Source organism: Schistocerca gregaria, chromosome 4 (genome assembly GCF_023897955.1).
Source record: "Schistocerca gregaria isolate iqSchGreg1 chromosome 4, iqSchGreg1.2, whole genome shotgun sequence".
Lineage (NCBI taxonomy): Eukaryota > Metazoa > Arthropoda > Insecta > Orthoptera > Acrididae > Schistocerca > Schistocerca gregaria.
This window is the reverse complement of record NC_064923.1, coordinates 598,614,654-598,629,427: the sequence shown is the minus strand read 5'-3', so window position 1 is coordinate 598,629,427 and position 14,774 is coordinate 598,614,654. Positions and strand designations below refer to the sequence as shown.

The 14,774-nt window shown below is 38.7% G+C and overlaps 1 protein-coding gene across 2 annotated transcripts in view; it reads left to right on the top strand.

Moving 5' to 3' along the window:
- Positions 1-14,774, top strand: part of LOC126267154 (uncharacterized) — a 105,086-nt gene that overhangs the window by 29,785 nt on the left and 60,527 nt on the right. For both annotated transcript variants that reach the window (XM_049972093.1, XM_049972094.1), the window contains exon 4: positions 5,779-5,930. In XM_049972093.1, coding sequence (XP_049828050.1) covers positions 5,779-5,930 — 152 coding nt within the window. The remainder of the gene's footprint in view (positions 1-5,778; positions 5,931-14,774) is intronic.

Sequence of the window (14,774 nt, the reverse complement as noted above, 5' to 3'; positions counted from 1 at the left end):
GGTACTCAAGATTTTCATTGTCAGCATGTTGATTCACGGTTGCCTGTGTTACAAGTTCACAGTGTTGGAAAGGGTGGGAAAGTATGCTGAGTTACTGCTTCAATGATAATCACGATCTGATGATAGTGACTGTTGTAGCAACCTTCTTTCTGCTCATTGCATTGTATTAAAACAGCTTTAATTTAATTTTACCGTCATTTATACTAATAAAAACTGCTTTTGAAGAAGGCTGTCTCTATACTGGGCTTTCAGGAATTATTGTGACTTCCACGTGAAACATGTTAATTTTAGGTTCTCAGTTTAGATTGGTATGACCTGATGTCAGATGTAAACATTCCTCTTCAAGGTTCTCCATAACATGACGGCAATTTCCACCCTCTTTGTCACCTAGAACGTCCCTGAACCGAGTCACTACCTTGTAGCCATCAAGTTGTAGGCTTTGTGCCTGTTCTTCTCCATTTACAAAGACTGCCAACTTTGGTGTTTTAATCAGTATTGTGTTAAAATTATTTACCATAATTTTTATTGATTATCAGTAATAAGTCTCACATTAGAGTATGCATAGCTTTTTAATGTGGTATCAAGTAAGACTTTTGCGTCTGTGTCTTATTTACACATTGGCCATGGTTGGAACATTTCAAGGCATTGCACTGGTAGTGCATGAGGTGATGATTGTGTTTGATGCATTGGATACTGTGGAGAGACATGTAGTGCTAACTGCTATTAGAAAGAAACAAAAACAATTAATTATTTCAGATTTTTTTAACTAGCCAAAATTTAAATTGTTTTAATTTCATATTTTGAACAATTTGTGTATGTATATGTATGGATGGATATGTGTGTGTGTGTGTGTGTGTGCGAGTATATACCTATCCTTTTTTCCCCCTAAGGTAAGTCTTTCCGCTCCCGGGATTGGAATGAGTCCTTACCCTCTCCCTTAAAACCCACATCCTTTCATCTTTCCTTCTCCTTCTCTTTCCTGACGAAGCAACCGCTGGTTGCGAAAGCTCGAAATTTTGTGTTTGTTTGTGTGTGTGTGTGTGTGTGTGTGTGTGTGTGTGTGTGTGTGTTTTTAATTGTGCCTGTCTACCGGCACTTTCCCGCTTGGTAAGTCTTGGAATCTTTGTTTTTAATATATTTTTCCCATGTGGAAGTCTCTTTCTATTTTATTTAGAACAATATAAAGAGAATGACAGTAAGTGTAATTTATTAATTTTTGTTGTTGTTTCCTTTGCCTTCCTGTGTTTAACACTTTCCTGCCTTTTACGCTCTTTTGGGTCGGTCCACTGAAAATTATAAAAAGGGGGTTTTACTGTAATTTAAATGCTCAATTAGCTATTTATTTTTTGAGATCGTTTACATAAAACATATTAACCCTGCTGGGTACTAGTATACATCTTGCTGTTAATAGTAGTAGTAAATGAAAAAAAAGGTGGTGACAACAAATACTCAAGCAGAATAAATTTGAAGGCTGTAGAATTTAATTCTTAATGAAATTGATTTGATGAACAGCTTTTTGAGTAATGTGTCATAGCAGTGAATTTGACAACATGAGTCAGCAGCAGTTAGCATCTTATTTTCTCATAGTAGCTGACTGAACATGATTTGTTGGCTCTGTGGTAAAGTGTCTGACTACAAATCCAAAGGTCTCAGGTTTGATCCCCGCTTAATTTTGGGAGTCTTATCTGCCATTCACCACTTCTTTCATCTCTGGCAATGTTTGTTGATGTGAAAAATGCTTAGTTGCGTCATGGTTCAGACTCCATGTTAGGCTCCCCAATAGCTGGTTCGGTAGGTCACTTCAGAGGTCGGAGGAAGACAAGCACATTCCATGTCCAACATTGTTATGCCCAGTAAAGTACTATGGTGTTCAAAACGATCTTCAGCTTGATAACATTGTAAACAAGAAGAAAGCTTGGTGTTTATCGGCGAACTAAAAAAGTATAATAGCTTGAATAAAATAATTTTATGATTGGAAGACTGCAGTGGTGAGCTGGCATGCAGCTGCATGTGCTTGACAGTGCTCTGCATTTACCTACAAAAGAGGCAATACAGCAACCATGTGCTTTTCTAGAAAAAATAAGATTGGCTAGCAGTGGCCACTACCGTTTGACTCACTTAAACATCAATCAGATTTTTTAATAGGTTGTCAAAATGTGATACATGCCTTCCAGGAGAGGAGGGGTCTTGTAGTTCTGCTGTACGTATCAATGGATCACTTTATATAATCATCCATATGTTCAGCGAGATCCAGTGGAGTATAAACCAACCAATGCCAGATCATGAGGGTAAACTGCAGCAGCTGATTTAAGGACTACCTTGGACCATCGTGGTTGTACTTGGCTCAGCTTGCCGATGTATACCACCTGCTCTCCTGTGGAAAATCACCTTATGGTAATTGAATATCCTGTGGACACTGATTTGTGCTGTTTTATTCCACACCATAGACATTTGGCTTCCATATGGACAGGCATGGTGTGGGCATGTTAAGAGGATGCATGGGCAGAGACTCCCCAAAATTATGGAAGAACTAAAGATGGATGGGAAAAGACCTAGAGGGCACCCAAGAACATGGTGGAAAATGGGAGTGAAAATATCTGTGGAAAGCAGAGGTGTGACCTGACAGCAAGTGGAGGAAGAAAAGTGGTGGGAGGACCAAGCTAAATGGAGAGGACTCGGCAGCATGCAGACCCGGCAATAGCTGGAATGGGATCCGAATGTAGATAGATAGATGGACAAGCCTTGTTTCCTACTGAGGTACTGTCATTGTTCTCTGTTTGACCGCATGTTGTGCCTATTTTGAGTACTTGCATTTGAGTTATTCAGGAAATTTCCAGAGTAGTTTTTACTGCCACGATGTATCCACCACTGGAAGTCTTGGTTTTTGTTTATTTCAGTAAGAGTCATGATTTATTATTGCCTGTGGTTTGTTTATACTTACTTGGTATGCAACAAAACTGGCATTCTTCAAGAAGCAGACTTGTAACAGAGGGAAAAGGGGGGGGGGGGGAGTTGAAAATATTCATATAATTAAAAATTACAAGTCATTCTGAGTTTATAAACTACCTATAATAAATACTGGATATTTATATAAATGTAAAAAATATCCATTTGATGGCGTGTATTTGTTTTGCTGATAAGAGAAGTGTGCAAGAATTTTCTGCTTAATGGACTTTTCATGGAAATGACTACCCCCAAAAGGTTTTTTGGTGTCATCAATAATTCAATTGCTGAAAGTGCAATTGCTTCTGATAAATGTAAGGGAAAATGTGAGGGAATTTGTACAGATAGGATCTATGCAATGTATGGCGCCTGTACTGGATTGCGATAAAGTCCAAGCTCCCACTCAAGAAGCATTATGAACCCACTGTATGATCCACCAAGAGGAAAGTATAGTGAATGAACTAATGTAATGTAAAAAAATCTATTCAACAAGTGGTGGCAGGAGAACATGCTTATAAAAGATATTACAATTTGCAAGCTTTCAGAGCCAGTGGCTCCTCCTCCTGGCAGAAGGGTTGAAGGGGAAGGAAGGATGGGGGATAAAAGGACTGTTGAGGTTTAGTTAAAGGGGTAGAGTTTGGAAAAGTCTCCCAGAAACCCGGGTCAGGGGAGACTTAGCAGATGGGATTAGAAGAAAAGACATTGTTGGGGACTGCACTGGAAGAGATTTGCAAAAGGTTAAAGGTGGAAGATAGGGTGTTATGCCAGAAAGAGATTAGTGCAGGAGTTAATAAGAGCAACAAGCTATATGCATAGTATGTGATAGACGTAAGAGGGTGACATAGACGTAAGAGGGTGACAGTGAAAAAAGGCAGGTCAGAAAATGAAAGATTTAGAAAATTAAAAGACAACGAGGAAAGGAGTAGTTCTCTGAAGAAATGCTTAGACCAAAGAAAATAACATAAATTAAGGCCAGGTAGGTGGCGAAAACTAAGGACATGTAGCACCAGTTTCCACCTGTGGAGTTCTCAAAAATTGGCTTCTGGGGGAAGAAACCAGATGACACGTGATAAAACAGGCGCCAAGGTCATGACTGTCATGTTGTAGAACACGCTCTGCAACAAGATATTCTGTTGCCAGAATACACCCTCTACCTACGCCTATTCATCCTAACTTGGGGGTAGTCATGCTGATGGAAAAGACCAAACAGTGTTTACGTAACAGCTGGTTTATGACGTGTCATTTCACAGGTGACTCTTTCTTTGATAATATTTGTTTTTCCAGTTACAAGGCTTATATAGGTGGTGCTAGGAGGGTGCCTAGGGCAAGTCACAGGAGTAGGAACCATAGGGTAGTAAGATGGGTGTAGAAGGAGCATAGAGTCTGACAAAGATACTAGTGACAAAAAGCTATTCTAGGTGTGGTTAGCAAAAATCTCACAGAATGGATCTCATTTCAGGGCATGATTTGAGGAGGTCATAACTTTGTCAAAATAGCTAATCAGCTATCAAGACCAGGATAATACCGAGCGACAAGTGGTGTACTCCTAAGTTGGTTTTTGGAGGGACCAGCAGTACCAGAATTGGATGTGATGGCCTGAGAAATTGGGTTCTGAACTAGGCTAGTGGGATGACTACATCCAGCGAAGCTGAGGTGAGAACGGTGGTGTGTTGCTTTAAAGAAACTGCATCTACACAAATATGTTTGCCTCAGATGCAGAGACTGTGTGGGACAGAATGTTTGACAGGGAAAGGATGGCAACTGCAATTATGAAAACACTGTTGTTTGTTAGTAGGTTTAATGTGAACAGAAGTATGTAGCTGACCTTTGGTGAGGATGAGATCAACATTGAGAGAAGTGGCATGAAATTTGGAATAGAACCATGTGAAATTTAAATTGGAGAATTTATTTAGAGATTCCAGGAATTTTAACAGGTCAGCCTGACCATTTGTATTTATCCAGTACATTATATTCTCAAAAAATTATTATTTTTGTTGATATATTAGCCTGAGTAAATGGACTAAGTGTGAGTCTTAGATAATAAAATGTCGTTTTGATGTTATGTTGCAGCCAGTTTCGGTGACTCAGTACACCATCGTCAGGCTTCAATGACACTGAGGGGGTGAACTCCAATTGCATGTATGATCCCATCAGTAGGCAACATCTATGAACTGGGTTACATAGAATACTGTAAAAGCAATGTTGTGTTTGCATCCATCAACCACGGAAGCCAGTTCATAGATGTTGGCCACTTATGGAATCATGCTTACTATTTGAGTTCACCTTCTCAGTGTCAATTAAGTCCTGAAGATGGTGTTTCGAGTCATTGAAATGGTTTGCAATATAATAAAATAACATAAGAATGACATCTGCAGGTGTTCCATTTTATTATGTAAGTGAACGGCTGAAGTCCCACAGAAAAAGTGTCTCTCTCTCTGCTGTTGTACTTCTTAACTCATTTCACAACCTTGAAGGTTCTTTCTTACCGTGGCACCTCTGGTATACCGACATGTGTTTCACATTTGAAACGGTGACCAATTTCATTTGCCAGCAAATATTTTGTTAAAAAACATATTGTCTTCAATCTGAATGCTGCAGTTATAATGTGATCTGCTATATTTGCATTTGACATGCTGTATTGCAACATTTGTGAAAAGAACATATTGTACATCTTAACAGATAGAAATCGTAAATCTTATTGTTTACTTTCTAAAGTCATAAAATGGCGTGTGAAGTGTTTGATACCATATCATCATCATGTTTGTCATAAAAGTTTATCTTTTGATAATGTAAAATTATAAATTAATCAATTCAAATATGTTCATTGTTTTTCAGTGTGAAGAGGATCATGAATGTGGAGAAAAGAAATTCTGCTATGAAACTGGCCTATGTGCCCCCTGCACAAACTGTTCCACCTATTTTAGGATGCCACATGAGTGGAAATACTGTTCAAAATCTCCAAATGAATGTGGACCGTGTCTCCCCGGGTAAGTTAATGCAACATTGCAATGAATTAATTTAATGTAATATATCTGAAACCTAAACTGATTATGGAAATTAGGAGTGGGGGCAACAAGTTTGAACTTACTTAATTCTCTTCTTCATTTCCTCCTATCTCCTCATCTGTTCACTGCGGTTTCTCTTGCATTCCTTGGTCTGTCTTGTATTTCATTCAGCAGGCATCACAGCAACTCATCATTATTCATCCTCATTACTGGCATGCAAGTCACCCAATGTAGTGTTGACTGCAATAAGGCTCGCACTTGGCAGTCGAACTTCTCCAGGTGGGGCCTCCCGGCCAACAATGCCATACGCTCATTTCCATTTATTAGATAAGAGTTTTCAGTTTTAATCTCTTCATCAATGATTTCATGACAAATGCTGTTTTTTATGTCTGTGTGTTGCTAGTAGCTATTTATTGGTAATTTTCATTATAAGGCAATCCTTAAATTTTTGATGAGTCTATTTGGAACCCTTCTAAATGGGTGACTTTAAAACTGCTGTCATCCATTCATGAAGGTATCTATCAAGGGCCCTAGTTGGGTTTGATAGCCTGAAACCTTACTTGTACACTCGTGTGCAAAACTTACGGACAAAAGTAATTTTTGCATGGTGTGACACTGCCAAGTAACATAGCTCAATTAAACTTAAACCATACGTACAAAGAACTGCTATGGTATAGTGCAGAAGGTAAATGAAAAAAATATGCAATGAGATGAACAGAAATAACACTTTTCTTCAAAGACAATAATTACGCTGAGATTTCTGTGATTTATTATGTCCCCCTGGACATTATGAAAGGTGAGACATGGTTCTTAATAGCTTATGTGAGCACAACAGATTGCACATTATTCTCTGCAACATGCTCCCATGCTGGTCACGAGGTTGGTAAGGAGTTCTTGTTGTAGGGTGTTCCATTCTATCACCAGTACACTTGACAACTGTTGGAAGGTCACTTGTGCATGTGGAAGTGCCACAGTACAGCTCCACGGTGTATCCCACATACACCCAAAGTGGTATATTTATTTTTATTTAGTTATTGGTTTATTTAACCTGGCAAGATAAGGGGCGTCAGGTCCCCTCTTGAAAGTAACTGGGGATTGTATATATTTTACATTACATGTATTTCAGTAAGCATGTTATACTACATTTAAAAATTACATTGATACAAATAAAAAAAATCCATACACACAGATATATCAACAAAAATAATCAAATCTACTCACCAACTGGCTGCAGGAGAACACACATATCAAGGTATTTAAATTTGCAGGCTTTTGGAACAAGTGGCTCCTTCTTCTGGTAGAAGGGTTATAGAAGAAGGAAGAGGGGTGTAGGAAAAGGACTGGTGAGGTTTAGGAAATGGATAGAGTCTGGAAAAATCGCCCAGAACCCTGGGTCAGGGTGAACTAGCAGCAGTTGACACAAGAAAAAGTTGTGTAGAGGGGAGGGAAAGAGGAATATGGTGACACATAGTTAAAGAATGTAAGCAAAAAGAAACAGGATGACTCAGAGAGGAAGGAAAAGAGAAAGGAGAACAACTGAGAGAAGACAGGAGCATTGGCTTTGCTCTTTGACATAGGGGAAGCTGGCTTTATATGTTAAATTTTGAGGGAAAACATTATTACAATGGGACACCCTTCAACTTCTGTAATAGCAACAGTGCATTGAATTGCTCAGAATGCCCTCTACTTCTTAATAGCAACAGTGTGCCAAATTGTGTGCAGAGTGCAGGACAATTTGTTCCAAGAGTGTTACGTATGTTTCTGTCTTGTCAGTGGGCACAGGTAGGATACTAGATAAATGGTATCTTGGGTTAAGATTCTGATTACATGAAAGTTGTTTAATCTCAGATGCGAGGTAATTGGGTGCTTGTGCTTTGAGGAGCCAGTGAAGTAGACACAGCATTTGATAGTTACATAATTTGAGAGACAAGCAGAAGTCTTCCAAGGTATTGCAACACTATTGTCTATCCGGGACTGATGACCTTGCCATTTTGGTTCCATAACCCCTCTAAATTAACCAATCAATCAATATTATTTATCCAGTTGAGATGCTCATTCAATGTTACGGCCAAGTTCTCCACAGTTTTCTGTATGGTATTGGAATACTGTCAAGCTGAACAGGACTCAGTTGTTCACAGCATTCTGGACTTAATTTCTGATGGAATACTAAGCTTCTGTGTGATTTTTTTGCATTTAGTTTAAGGCCCAGGTTTATCACATCATTCATCTAAATGATCACAGTATTTATATCTTCAGGTGTTGGCACTTTGTCAAAATTGGAGGTCATCAGTATGAAAATGATTTTGCAGAAGGACAAAACCAGTGAAAGGTCATTGACACATAAGGACACAAAAGAAGGCCTAATACTGATCCCTATGGTACTCCTGAGGCATGTTTCCAGGAAGATTTTCATTCCCGTAGACAACACATTGCTGTCTGTTTTTCAAGCAGCTTTCAAACCACTTCATCACACTATCTGAGAAATTTAGCTGTTGCATTTATCTGAGAAGTATGTCAAAGTTGACAGTAACAAAAACTTTGCTAAAGTCTAATACTGTCAGTATTGATGCCTCATCGTTGTTGGTGACATATTTCAAGGCTTCAGTTACCTTAATTAGTGCAATTTTTGTGCTGCGGTGTTTACAAAAGCTGGACTGATATTTGTGACATGGTTGAATTTGCACAAATGTTTGGTGAGAAATATATTCCAGGACATTGGAAACAGCAGGTAACATGCTAATTGGTTAGTAACCAATTGCAGGTTTTTGATCTTAAGGATGTGTCGGACTCTACTTTTTTTTTCCACAAAGTAGTACATATTCTAATATCAAAGGAAAAATTTAATGTCAGTTGATGCAGGTACTAAGCTATTGGTGACATTCTTCAAGAATGAATTTTCACTTTTCAGTGGAGTGTGAACTAATATGAAACTTCCTGGCAGATTAAAACTATGTGCCGGACTGAGACTCGAACTTGGGATCTTTGCCTGTTGCGGGTAAGTGCTCTACCATCTGAGCTAAGCAAGCACAATTTATTACCCGTCCTCACAGCTTTACTCATCTCATCTCCTCCCTTCCAGATTGGAAGATTGTGGCCACGCTGATACCATTGTTGCGTGATGCTTCAGAAGATATTTTAATTATTGCTTTATTGTTGCTTGTTTGAGATGGAAGCATTTTGGATAGTTTTGTAGTTTGGGGATTCTTTTCATTGCATTTACTTCTTTCAGAATGTGACTGTGCGCCACATAATGTGTAGCTTGTAATGGAAGAATGATCATGTTGTTTTAAGTAAACAATCTTCTTAGGATTTATGTCAAGGAAATGATCAGGCCAGCCAGTGTGCCAAATATCTTCTCATTCCAAGAGCTGGTCCAACAGTGCAGTTCAGTGTGGTTGCATATTGTCATACATAAAAATGAAGTCAGGGCTTAATGCACCTCTGAAAAGATGCACAGAATAGTGTGTCTCAATAATGCTGACAGGTGAGTGTACAGTATTCAAACATTTGGAGGTCAGACTGCCCATGTGCCCCCATACTATAACACCTGGGCCACCAGAATGATCATGTTCAACAGTGTTCCTGGGTGCATTAGGTGTCTGCATCTCTCACCAAATGAGGGTATGTAATGCACCCAGGAATATTATCAAACATAATCATTTCAATTGTCCAGGGGTTGTGGTGTGTGGAGGCATAATGTTGCATGGGTGTACTGACCTCTAAATCAAAATTATTTTAACACTATACTCCAGCCACATGTGCTTTTTTTTTCAGGGATACAGTCAGCATTGAATTCATTTTTATGGATGACAATGTGTGATCGCATTGAGCTGTGCAAGCAGAGGTGTTCTCGGAATGAGGGAATATTCACCGAATGGCGTGGCCTGCCCATTCCCCTTGAGCCTTTGTGGGATGCATTTTAGAGACATTGCAGCATGTTTACATGCACCAGCAACCATCCAGGAGCTGTCAGCCATGCTGGTGGAGGAATGAAATTACCTATCTCAAGAACCCCCTTAACAATTTTGTGGCTAGCATGTGAGCACATTGCAGTGCATGTATTGCTGTCCATGGTACGCACACCCTATTAAAAACCATGTCACACTTATTTAATGTCCAGGTGACGCCCATGGATTGTGGTGACTCCAGTGTAAATATTGTCTTTCAATAAAAGTGTCATTACTGTTTGTCTCTTTGCATATTTCTTTCAGTTTCCCCCTGTACTATACTGTAGAAGTTCTTTTTATGTGTGGTCCAAATTTCATCAGAATATGTTAACTTGGCAGTGACATATCATGTTAAAATTATTTTTATCATTAAGTTTTGCACACCAGCGTATTACAGAGAGATAACAGGTGCGCGATTAGTGTGAAATGCTTCTTGGTGTTTGTTGAGTGTTATGTTTTTCTCTTGCTGCAGATTAGCAATAAGTGTGTTGATATTGTAGTTAGCTTAAATATATCAGATGTCAGTCTTATAAGATTTTCATGTGATTTTGTAGATTTTGGGTATAGTCTCACTGTTATCTTTATTTTCCATACCAACTTGTGCCTTGAAGTCTCTCAGTAATATTATGATGTGTACAGGAATTTTGTTACTTCCTCTAGAAGTTCCTAGAAGTCATACAGCTTTCGTGAGTTTTTCATTTTAGATGGTTTTTGGAAAGAGCAAATTGATTATTGTGTATGTCTTGTTTCCTCATTTGATGTGAAAATGTGAAAATTAACACTGAACTGGTGAAATTTTCTTTAAACACAAACACTGTCTCAAACCAGTGGTTCGTTGGAAGCATTTGTGGCTGGCTTTCTTGTATAGGGTCCTGTAAATCTCCTGATCCAGAATAATTTTTTATGCCTATAGCAGCTTTCCTGATGTGTTAAAATTTGAATGCCAAGTATATTTAGCACATCCATTATTAACTTTACTTTGTTATTTTGAGTATTGACTTTGATAATTAACGCTTGAGCAGGTGCGCCTATGTATAAAGTGCGCCAACCGCAAATAACAATGCCTTGTACTGTTTCATTGTTGTTGTACAGTCATGATCCCATATCTATTCCTTCATTATTGCTTCAGCTAACACATTGATGTGCTGTATTGTCATACGTCCAAGAGAGCACCAGTAATATAAAGGGAACATTGACATCCACATTTGTACGCTGCATACCACCGTGAAGTGCATGGCAGAGAGTACATCCCATTGTACCAGTTATTAGGGTTTTTTTACCATTCCATTTACATATCGAGCATGGGATGAATGATTGTTTGAATGCCTATGTGCATGCTGTAATTATTCTAAGCATAGCCTTATGATCCATATCTGCACCATACATAGGGGATTGTAGTATATTTCCGTAGTCATCATTTAAAGCCAGTTCTTGAAACTTTGTTAGTAGACTTTCTAAGGATAGTTTACGTCTACCTTCAAGAGTCTGCTAGTTTAGTTCCTTCAGTATCTCTGTGACATTCTCGCATGAATCAAATGAAAGCTGTGACCATTCATGGTGCCCTTCTCTGTATATGTTCAATAGCTCCTGTTAGTCCTACTTGGTATGCATCCCACACACTTGAGCAACGTTGTAGAACCGGTCACATGAGTGATTTGTAAGCAATCTCCTTTGCAGACTGATTGCACTTCTTCAGTATTCTACCAATAAACTGAAGCCTACCATCAACTTTACCAATGATTGAGCCTGTGTGATCATTCCATTTCATGTCACCACAAAGTGTTTTACCCAGGTATTTGATTGAGTTGGCTGATTCCAACAGGGACTCATTGATATTATTGTCATAGGCTACTATGTTTTCTTTTTTTTTTCATTTAGCTTCTTTCAGACAGTTCATCATTATAGATAATTGCATCATCTGCAAAAAGACTCAGGTTACTATTAATATTGTCTGCCAAGTCAGTAATATACAACATGAACAGCAAGGGTCCTGACAAACACCCTTTGAGCACACCCAAACTTACTTCTGCATCTGATGATGACTCTCCATCCAAGATAACATGCTGCATCCTCCCTGCCTAAAAGTCCTCAACCCAGTTACATGTTTTATAACAATCAATTATTGACAAAATTATTTAATTGGATAGATAAAAAAGTTTACTCGCCAAGTGGCGGCAGAACACTCACATAAAAGGCAGTTGTACAGGATGAGAAGGAAAGACTGATTGTTGGGGAATGCATTGGATGAGATTTGAAAACCGGAGAGCTTAAAGGTGGAAGACAGGGTAATATGCAGACAGAGATTACTGCTTAAACATCATGCATGAGTTAATAAGAGTGAGAAGCTAAGTGCATTGTATGTAACAGGGATGGGAGGGGGTGGTGAAAAATAGATGGGAAAGACAATGAAAGATAAAGAAAACTATGGTGAAGCAGTTGCTGCACTCATTTCCCTACCCTTTATGTCATACCCCCTTGACCGTCCCTTCTGCAAGATTTGGTCTATGAATCCTCCTACCACCACCTATAATAGCCCTGTAACTGGCAAAACATATACTATCAACAGGAGAGCTACCTGCAAATTGACATGTCGTATACTAGCTGTTATGTAAATACTGTTCGGCCTATTATGTCAGCATGACTACCACCAAATTATCAATTAGGGTGAATGGGCATAGGCAGTAGGTGTATACTGGCAACTCACAATATCCTGTTGCAAAGCATGCTCTACATCATGCCATTTGTGAACTCAGTGCCTATTTCACCTCACGCACCATCTGGATTCTTCCCCCAGACACCAGTTTCTCAGAACTCCACAGATGGGAACAAGCACTATGACACGTCCTTGGTCCTCGCCACCCACCTGGTCTTAATTTATGTTTATTTCTTCTGTCTCGGCATTTATTCACTGTAACTATTCTTTGCTTCACTTCATTTTAGTTTTCTACATCTTTCGTTGTCTTTCTCTTGTACTTTTAAGCTCTCATGTTTTCAAATCTCGTCTGATGCAGTTCCCAAAAATCAGTCTTTCCTTCTCATCCTGTATGGTAAGTCTCCTCTGACGACCCGCAGTTCTGGGTGAGTTTCCCAAAATCTACCCCTTATCCCGGGCCTCTCCTGTCTTTTCCCTTCACCTTTCTTCCTTTTCCCTTCAACCCTTCTGCCTGAAGAAGGAGCCACTGGCTCCAAAAGCTTGGCAATTACAACAGTTTTTTATGTATGTGTTCTGCTGCCACTTAGAGAGTAGATTTTTTTAATGTATCTTGTTACATATTTTGTCTGATATACCAGAGGATTGTATTTTTGATAATAAGCACAAGTTTGGTACTGGGTCAAAAGCTTTTCAGAAATCAAGAAATATTGCATATATCTAACTGCCTTGATCCTTAGCTTTCAGTATGTCATGTGAGAAATGTGCAAGTTTCATATGATTGATGTTTTCAGAATCTATGCTGGTTGGCATGGAGGATGTCATTCTGCTCGAGCTATGTGAAAAAATGGGGCAGGTGTCTACGAGATAATATGTGATTGAATAAGTAGCTGGGGCTGAGATCTGATGCAACTGTATGATTTAACACTTCAAGTGGGTCAGTACTGTGAGATAATACTTGTACACGGCAGCAGAGTGATATAATAAAAGTTTATTTTATCAATGTCGAATTAAACTAAGATTGAACTGTGATTTTGCTCACACATTTTTACCTTGGTAATATAAAGACAGCTATTCTTCACTTGTGTACAAAGTACGCTATGTGCCCACTCATGTTTTGATAAAGGCATGCCTGCTTGAGGGCTAAGTACCTGTGAAGCACGTGCATTACAGAGCTTTGGGAAACAAAGATGCATTTTTATGTGATGATCCTGGTCTCCTAGTATTTAATGATGGAAATGGCGTAGTATATCTTCGGAGTCTGAAATAGTTGCATCATTTGCAAACATATCCTTTATGATAATAGTTTCAAGATGATGAAGAGATGTGTCTTAGTTGATTTCAATTAAACATAAAATGCGTACACATGCACACATATACGGATATGCCCCCCTCTCCCGTGCACACACACACACACACACACACACACACACACACACACACACACACACATGGAAAGACTGACAGTTCTGTTAATAAGTTGTTGTCTGGATAGACACATGTGAGGGGTAGAGGAAAGTATCGGGCAACTCTGTGATGGGAACACACTTGGGGCAGGGTGAGTACAGTGAAGGATATAAAGCAAAGAGAGGGTATAGAGCAGAAGAGAGGTGGCTGTCAGCAGCAAGTGCTGAAAGGCCCTCCCCTACACCACTGACACTAGTTGGAGTCTAGATTCTTATATTTTGCATACCACTGCTTTTTTTTTTTTTTTTTTTTTTTTTTTTTTTTTTTTTAATTAAGGTCAGTCATTAAATTTCTTTTGTAAAGTTGAAGTAACATCCTCTATCTTACTTCCAAAAAGGAAATCCTTGGTGCTAGTCGTATTCAAACTCGAACTTTTGTTGTAGGTTATTTTAAATTTAGGTGAATATAGTTCATTTTTACTTAAGTTAGCTGTTTTTTTGCTGTTTCTATCCCATTCCATTTTTTGTTGCCCTTGAATGTTTGTCTGTACCTGTAACATTATCGGCTTCGGGCACAAAGTAAGCCTTTCCGAAAGGGCTAAAGTACATTGTAATCAGTCATCATCTTTATATTCCATTTCAACTTTGTGCTCCATATCCACTGCTTGAGAGAAACTTTTGAAAGATTTAGCCATCAATTTCCCAGCTTTTAACAGTAAGCTAATTGACACATTTTGTAATGTCTAACATTTGCATGTATAATAAAGTGAATTTGATTATTTACAGTTTTGTTCAATACACATAAGTATTAAACTTACTTGTA